A 13,673-nucleotide genomic window follows, 5' to 3' on the forward strand; every position below is an offset into this window, starting at 1 on the left:
ATTTATTCAGCAAATATTTATTTACCAACTACCATTTGCCAGGCACCATGCTTAGTACTGGGGATATAGACTATGGAAAAAGGCACGTGATTACTGTCTTCTTGGGCCATGGTCTAGTGAGGGAGAATAATTGCCACAATATATGTGGTCATAGGCAATGTACAGTGTGCTCTATAAGCACAAATGAGGGGAATCAATTAAAATATTAAGGACTTATTTGCTTAAGTGAAATGAACTTAAGGTCAATACTACCCTCCTGAAGTGTGTACTTTTCCTGTGGCTCATTCCCTCAGTGGCCACATACTACTGCATTTGCATCTGTATATCCCAGCCTGTAACCTTGAAATGCTTCTGAATAGAGCAGCTCCCTTAAGATTTCTCTGGCTTCCTCCTGGGAGAGCTGATGATACTTTCCCTTTGTTTAGATAACGTTATTTTCTAGCAGGAAAAGTTGCCTGGGATGATTGAAAAGGCTTTCAAACATAGAAAAACCCCTAGTCAGCTGTGCTGTAATAAATATAAATACTCCTTGATTTAAGAGTGATGGAGGCAAAAGATGAAGGAAGCATTTTTTTCAGAGCATACCACTATTTTTTGAGATTTTCCTTTCTCAGGAAAAAAATCCATATTGTAACAGACACTGGAACAGTCTCCAATTTTGAATGTGATATTTACTCCAAGGAAAATGCCGGCCTCCTTTAGCAAATTTTTTCTTGCTTCAGGAGCCTATTCTTCCTTAATTTTTCTTACTTTTTTGGGAAGAGGAAAAAAGAAGAGAAAAAACGAAACTGATAGTCTGAATTTAGCCTGATTTCCAGAAATCTAGAGGTTAGAAACAATTCCATATGAAGATCTCATGGGAAGTTATTATCTTTATTTATGTTTAATTTATTGTGTTTGTTTTATTATATTTATATATGTTTATTTTATTATCTTTATTTATTAATGTTTATTTGTCTTTATTTATGTTTATCTGAAACTGAAGCCTCACTAAATTTTACTCATGATATGGGTTCAAGAGTATTTTCCAGCAATATTATATCTTTGGTTGTTTATCCATGGAAAACCTGGTTCAAATGAATACCAGAGGTAGCTTTCCATGTCATTTTACTAAGACTTCCTCTGAGCAAGTTTTTATTATCTATGAAGACGTTAGATGTTAGAAATGTGTTTCTGTATTTTAACAAAGGAAAGTGAATTATTAAAAATACCAGATCACCAAATGACCTAATTTTTAATCGTGGTCTTTGAGACATATTAGTGGAAAGTTGAGACTATATTTCAGAGTGTGGAGCCTTGCCCGGCAACCACCCATTAATAGGTCACAGGCAACCAACTGCTCAAAAGCCAACTTCACTTTAGAGTTCTGGTTACATATGTGCTTTAGTAAGCCAAGAAAAAGCAGACCTAGTGCTGCAAGGGACTGCAAATTATGTGGGGCTGAACAAGTTGTGTACGTGTGTGAGAGGCAATGGTACCATTACGATATATGAGTAACCACAAATATTGAATAGAAGAGAGCAGAACTATTTCTTTGTGATTCTGATCAGCACACATAGCAAATGTCGGGGCTTCTTTTTCACTTTTGAAAATCTTCAAAGTGAAATAGCTTACAATCTTTCCAGGAAACCAATCCAGCAACTGCATCTATGTGAAGAGCTGACTATAATGCAGACAGCAAAGATTAAGGTAAGTCTTTGCCTGGCTAATTCCCCAAGGGAACTCACCAGTTCTTTCCGTACTATATATTCCATCAGAATTTTTATTTTAAAGAGAGTGTTCTGCCTGGATAGCATCACATCCAGTCAAGCCCCCTTATCTTTGACACCTTCTATGATTCCCCCATAGGCCAAGTCCATGAAGGGAGGAAATACTTATGTGTGGATAACACAGTTATTGTGAGCATTGCCATTTTGCCAGGAAGTTCTTTCACTTAGCTGAGTCTAAATGTCTCTGCTGAGATCTGAAGCCCATTTCCTCTTCAGCAGATAGTGCATCTTGTTCTTCTGCTCTGAGTAGTACTCTTTTAATTACTTGGAAACAGCAAAAAGGTCATCACTCGACCCCACCTCACTAGTGAATAATGTCCAGTCATGTTGCCTTTTCTCATATATCCTAGTTTGCAATAATTTCATATCCTGGAGAACAGAGCACACCAATTGGTATTGGGGATGAGTGACTTCAGAGGTTATTGAAAGCTGTACTGATAATCAACAAGTACTTGAGCCGCTATTACTTCCTCACCCTTCAATCCATTAAAAAATGTTAGTCAGTTTTTTCTTATACAGCTCCCACCTCTCAGGGTCTTGCTTTTATCCACATGATTGATATGTGTCTATTTTTATTCTTTCCCTTTTTATAAAGCAGGGTCTCACAAAATGTTGTCCCTGGGCTAACAGGAGTGCATGTTAAAAATGAATATTCCCAGATTGACTGAATCTCAATTGCCAAAGGATGGTGTCAAGGTATTTACATTTTAGCAAGCTTTCCAGAGAACCAAATCTGAGAGCCTGCAAATCTGAGAGCCTTCCTTGAGTGATAAAAGGCATTATCAATATCAATTCCAACATTTTGTTAAGCTCCATAGCCAAACGAGGTTCTCGCAGGTATTTACTGTGCTTTCCTATCTCCATTGCCTTTGTTCTTGATTTTCCCTCTGTTTAAAATGCTCTCTCCCATTTTTACCTTTTGAGATCCTGCCTGTCCTCCAAGGAAACTATTAAAAAATGCTACCTTCTTCATACAGGCTTTCACTATCCTCTGCCTGGTTGTGATCATACCTACCCGTGAACTCCCATAGCACTTTATATGTATTAGAAATATGCTTCCTTCTTATCCATTCCACAAAATGTTGAGCTCCTTACCAGCAAAGTCTGTGTTTTATTGGCCTTTATAATCCTCCACCCCTAAAGTGCCCAGCTACGTTGCATGTAGTAAGAACTCAATTAGATTCGACCAAGTTTATTGGATATCTACACCAGAGTTTAATACAATGGGAAGATCCTTTTATGTCTCATATATGCTACATTGTTTTGTAAATATGAAGACATATTCAGTTTGAATATATCTCCATTTTTTGACTGTTTAATTTGTGATTCATAGTGGATCTCAAATATTTATTTATACATGTTTAAATTACTAGAGAAAGTAGTCAATAACTTTTGATAGGTACTATAAAATACTGAAAAGACAGTTTAGAATTACACGTGGCCAAATATCTGGCTATCAGTGTCTCCTGTTTTTTTACTACTCTGGATGTGTGTATCCCAACTCTCTATTTAAAATACAAGCCACCATTTTACATGTTAAATTTCAAATATTTTCACTCTGTAGAAGTGATGAGAAGATCACAAGTTATGTTATGGTGGGAAGGCTGTATGTATTTCCTCTTCTCAGCTCTGACATAGCTGTGGGGATTTTCCTTGGCTTTTCTGAATGTTCACCTTGTGTCTCAGACCAGACATGAGCATTTGGACAAGAAAGGAGATTTTTTTAAGGAAAGTTTTGAGCTTCCAAGCTTACATAAAATAAACCAGAGTCCAAGATAATCAGGTCCTTCTGGCCCTTTTCACTTTTTTGCAGGCACTTTCTTGCAATTTTCTCTTTGAGAGTATGCCCTACCCACTGCTTCACAGGATTAATAGGCTGCTAAACTGGAGGAGTAAACCAACCTTATAGGGTCTGGTAGAAAGAGCAAGGGTGTAGTGGAAAATTAAACCAGTCTTCAGGGCCTTACCCCACGGTTGGCCTTGATTTTGGGTGTAGGTGGCTACCTAATGTGGTGTAATTTCAAGGGTTGCCAAAAAGCCCTCCATTAAGGAAAAAAAAAGGAAAAATACCTTCCCACTTGTTGGCTGGGGCCCAAACTCCTTTTTCTTAAGGATAAGACTCTTGCCCTATAGAGACAGTTTAGGCTTGGAATGCCAGACTCCCACCTTTAAAGATGGAGTCTAGGAACTTAAACTTGGCAACTTTTCCTGGGGATTGTCAATGCCTCACATAAACTCAGAATTTCTGGATCATGTGTAATTGGTCCCAGAGCTTTTGCATCCTTTGCCTTTCAGCTCAGTTAGTGTATCAGCTTTTTCTGCTCTTGGTGCTTAGTTTTTCCCAAAAAAATTTCTTGTGTTTTACTTATATTTTTGGGCCATTTTCTCCACACTATATTATCCAAAACCTATCACATTTTATTTTAAGGAACAAAAGGGTAATATGGAATCCTCTCAGCAGACACTGGGATCTTCAGAAACTGCATAAAAAATCCTGATGGAAAATGATTTAAAATTTAAGGTTTTAAATACTAAAAATGCAAATGACATAAAAGGAATTGTTTAGCCCTCAGTAACTACCCTAGAAACTACCCGTGAAGCTCTCAGTAATTACTCTAAAATATGCACATGGAACATTTGATATCCCAAGAGCAAGGCAATTAATCTAAAATATTAGACTTCATTCTTGGATTTTAGAATGGATCCAGGGATCTCATTCCTGGATTTTAAATGACAGATAATAGATCCTGTCCTTAGATCAGGCTTTGAGGGAGGCATGGAAGAGGGGTATAAGACACTGAACACTGTTATCTCAAATGATTGAATGCAAGTCTCTTGTCGTGGCAGTTTTGTCTTTGTTGGACCTGTCTGATTTTCTTGCTCTTTGTAGCATGTCTCCTGTGGTACTCCAACTGAACAAGATTCTGGTTGGTTACTTCTTAATCTTCTACCATGTGTTCTATGCTTGGAAAGTGGATCTTATAAATTAGGCAAGACGCTAAAAGAGTTTACCTTGTCTCTCACTTCAAAAAATAAGCCTCCAAACTCCTTGAGTCACTGTTCAAGGAGTGACCACACACCAGGAACCATTATTGTGTTCCTATACTTCTCCATCCAGCAGCACACCCCCTCCCCCGATAGTAGAAGAAAACTGAGTCTTCTGGAAACTCTTGGCTCCTAAAGGCATCTTTCAAGTTACCGACACGGAAGTGTCATTGAAAAAGAAGATGACTGAATTCCTTGACTAGTCTTCCACCAGTGATGGGAACGCTGTGATATGTACATGCCCTCTGGCTTAGGTAGAAGCATCATTGCTAATACATCTCCTTCTCAGACTCTTCTTCCTTTGTAAGCCAACACATTTGAGAAAAGATTTATAATTGTAAAGTGCTGGAGGGGTAGGTATCTGCTGCCCTGGATCTATTTCGAAAAGGAGGGCTACAGGGGTGAGATACGGAGAGTCTTAGACTAACCTCAAAGACCTTGTGCCAACTCTACTGCACCCATGATCCAAGAACACAGGTAATGACATATTCACTTGAAGGTCACTCTAGCGCAAGTCTGGAATAAGGACGTCCCAGGTATAAAACATCAAACATCAAATTATATCATGGATCCTCATCAGAACTGTTGTCACGTTTGTCTGAGATGGCATCATATATATTGATTGAAAGGAAAATTGAATCAGATGAGACCCTTTCATATGACACCCTCTCTTCTTTCCACATCAATCTTTTAGGTACTAGATTCACAAAAACTCAGAAATTTTACTCTTCTTTAGGACAGGGCTGAAGTGTCCTAAAGGATCACAGAACCCACCCCAAGTCAAGCCTGGGATCATGTCAGTCCTTGAAGAGTAGTGAATGGGCAATATTTGACTGGAATTTTCCATAGTTGTGTTCACTGCATAACACTCTATTACTAAATAAAGTGATTTTTTAGTGAGTGGAATTATTTGCAATATTTGGTTCATTTTTGATGACTACTTATTTCACTGAAGTGAAAAGTAATACAAGATTGGGATATAATGAAGGAGGACTGGACAGGCTAGTGTTGTATGATCTTGTTTTTTGGCTTTAAAAGCAGAAATACAGTACCCACTCTTTTCTTGCAGTATGTAACATGAGTTGACAAGTATCTAAGAAGCTCAGAAAATCCCTTATTCCAAAATCTTTGACAGAGGTCCTTACAGAAGGACTATGAACTTCTATTCTGGGTTGATTCAAGGGAGAAAGTGGCATCTTTTACCTAAAATGAATAGGCGAGCAAATAAGGAATCCCCACTGGCAAATGCAAACTTTTTGTACCTTTCCAGCACTGTTTGTACTTTTCCACCAATGTTTCAGAAGGAGGAACAGGCAATCATATTTTATCTCTGTTTACAACATTTTGACATGAGGAATAGCCTTACTTCCTTTTTATTATGTTAAACAGCATAACTTTTTTGTTTTAGACTGACATATTTCTTCAGCTATCTTTATCAGACACAGGTTGAAGCATATCACTTGTACAAAATCCTTTAAGTGTCCACACTGTGATGGCCTAATAATCTGACAAACTTCTATTTTCTCTTTTTAGACTAATCACTTAAATTCTTACAAATGCCCTAGGTTTCCACCATGCCAGGCTGTCCTTGAATACATCATGTACCTTGATGTCTCTGTCTTTTAATTTAGCCTGAATGTCTTTATAGTCCAGTCCTTCATCCCTACCTTCTAACATTGAAAGGAAAATTCATGATAGAAAGGAGAGTTTTGATAATCTCATTTCCTCCTCCAACACTTCCTTGGTTCACTTAAATTGGAATTAGCTCTCCTTCCTTTGACTTCACACAGCATATTGCTTGTACCTCTATTATAGCCTGATGTGTTTCATCCTATCGGATGGTATAATTAGTTATCTTCATAATCGCTAGATTGTAAGCTCTTTCTGAGTGGGGACTCTGTCCTGATCATCTGTGTATCTCTCAGAACAATTAGAATAGACCTGTGCTAAATAAATGTCCATTAGCAGACCCTTCGGAAATGTCTGTTAAATGGATAATACAAATGTCCCTGCATGTTTGTAAAACCGTTTTTTCAACTATCTAGCTCTGTATAATTGTTTCAGTATGTTATTTAAAGGCTCATCAAGTTATAAAATCTGAAAGCAAATTTAATAATTTAGAGCTATTGTTTTAATCATTGATATTGGGCACTGTAAAGCATTTGGAGATTGCAAAAGCCACTTTTAAAAAACTTTCCTTTTTTATTTACTGACAACTATGTCTGGTTTTTTCTCTTTAAAGAATTGTCTTTTTTCTCACAACAGGAAAATTTGCTCTTCCTTATTGGTCATCTGCCAAAGCATAAACTAAGTGTTCTAAATGCCACCCTATTGAACTGACTAGGATTTTCTCCATGGTTTCTCCAAAATAATTACAGTATATTAACTTAAGTGTTTGGGAATCAAATTGAAGAAACTTCAAAAACGATCAAAGAGAAAACACCTCCTTCACAGCACCAGTGGCCCCCACAAGCTCCATGTCCATTTAACATTTAAAAAATCATCCAAATACAAATTTACCGTCTTTATCTGCAAGCTATAAGCTACGGCAGAGTACACAACTCTAAACACCCTGACTGGCTTTTTAAAAAAAAAATCTCAACTTTTGAGAACAGAAATTTAAGCAGCCACATTGTCTTACAATCAAAGGAAGTACAAATAAAAGCAAGTCAAATTTAAAAAGTATCACCTCCCTACCACACACACACACACCCCCCTCCCAAAATGGAGTAGAGCTCACTTGTCTGTGGCAATGTGGTGCTATTTTTACTTTCTCTACCACAGCCTGCTGCGTTCTTATGGCAGGAAATGACAAGTCCCTCCCCACCATAGCCAGGGGACTCACTCAGTACCAGAAAGTGTGTTGGACGGGCACTGGTCTCCAAAATCTGCAATTAAGAAAGATAATATTTTTTTCTTATTAAATTAACCTGCTGGTTTGCTCACTTTTATTTCTGACACAAGCCAATTGCTTACCACTCTATGTCATTACCTACTCCAAGTAAAACTGTACTTCTGGACACCTGTAGGCCTAGGGAATTAATCTGGCCTAGGGCGAATTTAGAAGTCATTTAAGCATAAGCTTGCTATTTATTTATTTCTAATTCCTTTCACTTAAATACATCTTGTGAAAGGCTAAAGGGAGAAGGCATTTCTAAATCAAAACTAGAAACAATAAATTAAAAGGCTTTTTTTTTTCAGTGAATGGCATTATTTGCAATATTTGGTTGGTTTTTGATGACTATTTCACTAGAATGAAAACTAAACAACTGGCCACTTCTTGAGATTTTGTTTAGATTGAATTCATTGCATTTTCCACCTGTTTACTTTGTAACATTTTAACAAGCGTTAGAGCAATGAGGTTTAGCTCTAAGAGATGGCAAATGACTTGAATTCAGATGATGCCCCGTACTTACCAACTTAAGTATATGTCAGGTACAAAGAGTTTGGAGAAATAACTCTGACAGTTTGGAGGGCCAATTGCTGGTTTCAGCGAATGAGTAATTCAGTGGCAGAGTAACTGCAACTATGTGAAGTCTGGTTATTTTTATTTTAAAATGACCATCAAATGGTTATGTACTTCCATCATTTGTTATGTATTTGGCCTCTTTATCTATCTATCTATTTATCTACCTATCCATCCATCCATTCATCAGTCATTTAGACAAGGCTTCATAGACAAGATAAGAGGAAGTTTAAAACAAATGGATAACAATCCTAAGAATAAATTTATCTAAAACCGAGACCCTTCTTTTCTCACTATTTCTATTCTCACTATTCTCACTATTGGGAACATCACTGATAACTCAAAGTTTCAACTTTAAAGTCTTCTTTAATCCCGTTCCTCCCCCTTCGTCCTGGCTTCCATTCTCTACCTGCTATTTAGAGCGCTACAGGGTTCATCTGACCTTCCCTGCAACATTATTCTGATCTACCTTATTTTTACCTTAGTTCTATCTCTGTCTATCTGACTTTCTTATTATTCTCACAACCTTTCCGACTATGCCATCAACGTATCCTACATACCATACCAAGGTATTCATCCCCAAGAAATCTTCTTTGCCTAGGAGGATGAATGGTACTCTCCATTTGGAACCACTACATCTGGGAAAAGTTACCCAAGAAATACAACACACACACACACACACACACACACACACACACACACACTACCTTTCTAGACTCCATCAATGAGTTGAAACTTTTAGAACATGGGATTCCCCACAGTGATAATTTTTAAAAAATAAACTTGGGGCTGGCCCAGTGGCTTAGTGGTTAAGTTCATGCTCTCCGCTTCAGTGGCCTAGGGTTCACAGGTTCAGATCCCAGGTACAGAGGTAGCACTGTTAGTCAAGCCACGCTCTGGTGGCATCCCACATAAAATAGAGGCAGATTGGCACAGATGTTAGCTCAGCAACAATCTTCCTCAGCAAAAAGGAAGATTGGCAACTGATGTTAAGGCCAATTTTCCTCGCAAAAAACAAAAATTTTAAAATATAAAAAATTGAACTTATCAGAAAGCAAGCATCCAAATGAGTTTGCCTTTCCTAAGCTGTCACTTTGAAAGGCTACATGATTATCTCAATTATACTCCTACTGTTCAGGAAAATTTTGGAATTCTCCTTTAGAGTTTCTACATTACATACTTTAGAATAATTCCCGTGGTGATAAATCCTTGTCTTTTAAGGGTAGTTGAATTTTGGGAAATATTCAAAAGCCATTTTTCAGAACCAAGTATGAAAGATGAAGTTAAGTTTCAATTTAAAAATGTCATTTTTGGTCAAAAGCAAGGTATGATAAGGTATGACCATACTGTGTTAAGACTCATATTTATCGATTAGCTCAAACCAGTATCAAAGATAATTTCAAAGAACAAGTTATGAGAATATTTGGTGAAATGAAGCATCAGTAGGGTAAGTATATAGCTTTTCAAAGTGACCATTTGAAAGTAACATTTATTCGAAAATATAAATTGTGATGTATTTATTTAAATTAGTCATAGCAAAGGCAACTTGGTGTAATGAAAATAATATTAGATTGCAAGTGGGAAGTCTTGAGTTCTTGTTACACCTCTTCCTGTGTGATCTTGGGCAAGTCGATTTCTCTGAGATCCATTTCTTCTTTGAAATGTGTTGGTTAAACCAAAGAACTTTTAAGGGCTCTTCTAGCTCTAATATTTAGTCATTTTTCATCTGGGTTTTAAATACCCTGATATTCCATGCCATATATATGTTTTCATGTGCATGCACATTTAATTATTGCATAATATGCAATTTTTTATAAATAATGAGGCATTATTTGTAGTGGGCAAGAGCATGGACTCTGGAACCAGTCTTCCTGGATTCAAATTCCAGCTCTGCCACTGACTAGCTGTGTGACTTTGGGCAAGTTACTTAAACATTTCTGTGTCTCAATTGCTTCATTTGTAAAATGAGATGGTAACAGTGCCTACCTATCTCTATGAGTATTTAATGAGTTAACGTTTCTGAGTTTCTATAGTAAGCGCTATATAAATATAACAAATAAAATGAACAAATTGTTAGCATTTTAAACAGTATAAAATAACTGTGTGCATACATAAATGCTGTGGACAAAGACTGAATGCCGGCTAATGTCTCCAGGAGGAAATTATTTAAACAAATTACATAGATATCTTTATATGCCTATTAATAAAAAAGTTGTTTCATTGGTATTTGTTTTGTTTTGCTTTTCTGTTTGTTTGCTAATACTAGTGGTTGAGTACTCTTTCTCTCTTTAAAGCCTGAGGTTGTATCTTGATTAGGGACTTTCATGGCTATTAATAAATGAAAATGCATTAAAATTTTTCCCAGTTAATTTGAATTTCATATCACAATAGGGATTCAGACTCAACCAGCACTTCTATTTTTCAATTCCTCCAACGGAGGTATAGTACTTTACTTGAGCCAATGGATAATTACTTTTGACAATAGAAGTATGTTATTACCACCACCTATTATTAGTCACTAATTCACGAGTATTACAAACATAATATGTTTTGGACAGTTACCTGATTCTTTTCTCCCTGTCTCATTGAGCTCTCCAACTATACTCATCCTGATTACATCAGGGAAAAAAATATCAAGTGGTCTTAAACAGGGGCTCTTTCCCCTTTTATGAGAAAGTGCAACTAGAAAGAAAAGATGAAGTGGCTTCAATTTGGCTTCCAGATATCCATAAACTGATACATTAAATACTTAAGTTAAACAAACACATATTCACATACAAGGGTATGTGCATTATAAGGAGTTGTACTAGTTGTTAAAACCCTGACCTCCTAGTTTGTGATATAATTGAATGCAACCATGTTTAGGGTATTTTTTTATCCATGTTTAAGTGATCTGTGTAGTCATTTTGCTCATGATTTTTTAAACTGAGCTTAAGTATTAGACATGTCCTCTTACAATGGTTAGATATCTAGGCTGGTGCTTTGGTAATCCACTTCTTCTAAGAATAGGCACCCAGACAAAGGAGCCAAAATCAAACATAACAAACACTCCCCTTACCTCCGAAATCGGCGTATTCCAAATATGTTCTTAACCAAAGACTCGCTGACTTTTAAGCTTACCAATCAGTGAGTAGACACTTGCCTAATATTCATGTGATTCACTTACAACTACTGTAATCTTCCTTCTCAGCAAACATCATCCCCTTCCTCAACACACACATGTTACTTTCTACTATATGACTAGAGTGGCCAATATGTGCTGAGTTCTGAGTGATATAGATATCTCCTTAAAGTCTAGAATTGAAAGGATTTGTGTAATTTGTACATAGACTTACTTTCAAAGTGGGAATAAAGACTGGGTAACCTGGTTTCCCCTTCTGAAGCCTAAGCAGATTAAACAGTCCATAAAAAAACAGGGCCAGGATTAGGGTGTGGTGAGTGAGGGACTCTCCTTGGACACAAAATTTCAGGGATTGCCAAAGAGCTCAGTAATCAAGATACGTAATATTTTAGTGCAATATTTTTAAAAGATCAAAATGAATGCAAATCCATGGTGAACATAATATCAAAATAGTAAATAAAGACAGAATCAGTATGATTGATTTTTCCTTTTGTCTCAGGCTCCAATATGACTCAACATGGCACTATGAAAAAGAAGATCACGTTCTACCAAATACTCCAGAAACAGCAGCCTTGTGTATTCTATAAGATTACATTCATTGACTGGTAGAACCTGGCCATTACTTGGTAGTCTATCAAGTGGACCAGCAAATGTGGGACAGGTGGCTAGTGAGGGCTCTCAGAACCAGCCCAGGTTCCACAGAGTGAAAGAGCACTCTTTTAGAGATGATGTCAAAACCATTTTGAGTACCTCCTGACTTCTCCAGTGCTGGTAGAATTTCTTACTCAGAGCTATAGGGTCTCCCGAGGAAGCCATGGGGAATCTGGCTGGTTTAATTCATTTATGCTTGAAAGAACATAGACAATCAGTGCTCAAGTACAGCATGAAGAAAATGCTGACAGAGGACTGGGAAGTTTCAGCAGGTAGATGCTGAGACCCCCAAAGTGGATTACCATGGGCAAAAGAAACTATAGAGAGAGTTACACTCAGCCCTTCATGGTAGCAAACTAGAGTTAGTTGGAATACGTTTACCATCTGACATCTCTTCTTGACTTGGCAGCCTTTTGAAAGGGTGAGAGAAGGTAGGAATATCAGTGGAAGGGTTCACAAGTCACTCCCTGGTCACAAGGAGCTCTTAACTATGATGAGCTAGCCTAGAAAAATCCTACAGCTTCTAGTCAAACTCACAACACAGTTAGAAAGTAGAAACTGAGGTTTTCTCAGTGGGAGATCTTTTCTGGGTTCTCATGTTCCCAACTGTTTCATTGATTAGTAGATACACATGGAGGGAGACCCAGCTGGCCACCGGCTGTTAGCATAGCTGGTGTGATAGGTTAATTTCTACAGAAAACTGCCTTACAGGTACCCTTGCCATGCTCATAGATGGCTTCCTACATGGGGTGATTTAGGAGCATCAAAAACCACATTTCACTCCTCTCTGCTCCACTTTACTCAATGATCTCTCACCCAGGCTTGGTACCTTACCTGAAATATCCCATTATAGATTCAATCCTTTAAGACACTTTGTCCCCAAGAATCTCCTAATAAAATGAAAATACTATAAGGAGGATTTTCACATTAATATATTAACCGTAATCAATCAGATAAGCTATTTTTCACCTTAGAAAGTGGTTGAGATGAAATACAATGAGAGATACATCTTACTTGGTAGAAGAGGGGAAGTAAAGGAACATAGAAGGGGACAGTCTTAGGTAGTGCAATATGGTGGGATAACCTGAGAAGCCAGATTACATCATAACCGTTGTCAGAGAATTCTACAAAGGGGAGGATAGGGCAGAAAAGATAGAAGGCAGACAACCAATGCAATAGCTGTCACTTAAACAAATCCGCTTCAAGCTAGTCCTTTTAACGACATTTTCTCATCTAGGCTGCAAGCTCCTTGGGGAGAGGGATCCTTTCAAAGAGTTCAAATGCCAGCTTCAGTTGGGGAATATTGAAATACTTTCTTCCCTTCTCTCTCTCCTCCTCACTCTTTTCCTCTTATAACATAAGTATAATAAACAACGCCTACGCCTGGGGTATATTTTTAAGATTACATAAGGTATGCCAAGTAAAAGCCAGTAAGAGAGTGCTTGGCACGTAATAGATACTCAATACATGTTATCTGACCTTATATTTTTGCCTCTAACACTTGGTAAATAGGATACTAGGCACACAGGAACATCTAAATAAATGCTTTGAAAGGACCTGATAAAGAAAAGTTAGTGGTGAGGATAAAACAGACTGAAGTTCTTTCTAAATTCCTTTATCT

At 37.4% G+C, this 13,673-nt stretch overlaps 1 protein-coding gene across 4 annotated transcripts in view; it reads right to left on the reverse strand.

Annotated features, from left to right (window-relative positions):
* The window catches only part of GPR174 (G protein-coupled receptor 174), a 98,773-nt gene that overhangs the window by 6,758 nt on the left and 78,342 nt on the right, over positions 1–13,673 (reverse strand). For 3 of the 4 annotated variants that reach the window (XM_046674177.1, XM_046674176.1, XM_046674178.1), the window contains one exon: positions 7,667–7,702. The exons of the other annotated variant lie outside the window; for it this stretch is intronic. In XM_046674177.1, coding sequence (XP_046530133.1) covers positions 7,667–7,702 — 36 coding nt within the window. The remainder of the gene's footprint in view (positions 1–7,666; positions 7,703–13,673) is intronic. 4 annotated transcript variants of the gene reach the window in all.

Source organism: Equus quagga, chromosome 10 (genome assembly GCF_021613505.1).
Source record: "Equus quagga isolate Etosha38 chromosome 10, UCLA_HA_Equagga_1.0, whole genome shotgun sequence".
Lineage (NCBI taxonomy): Eukaryota > Metazoa > Chordata > Mammalia > Perissodactyla > Equidae > Equus > Equus quagga.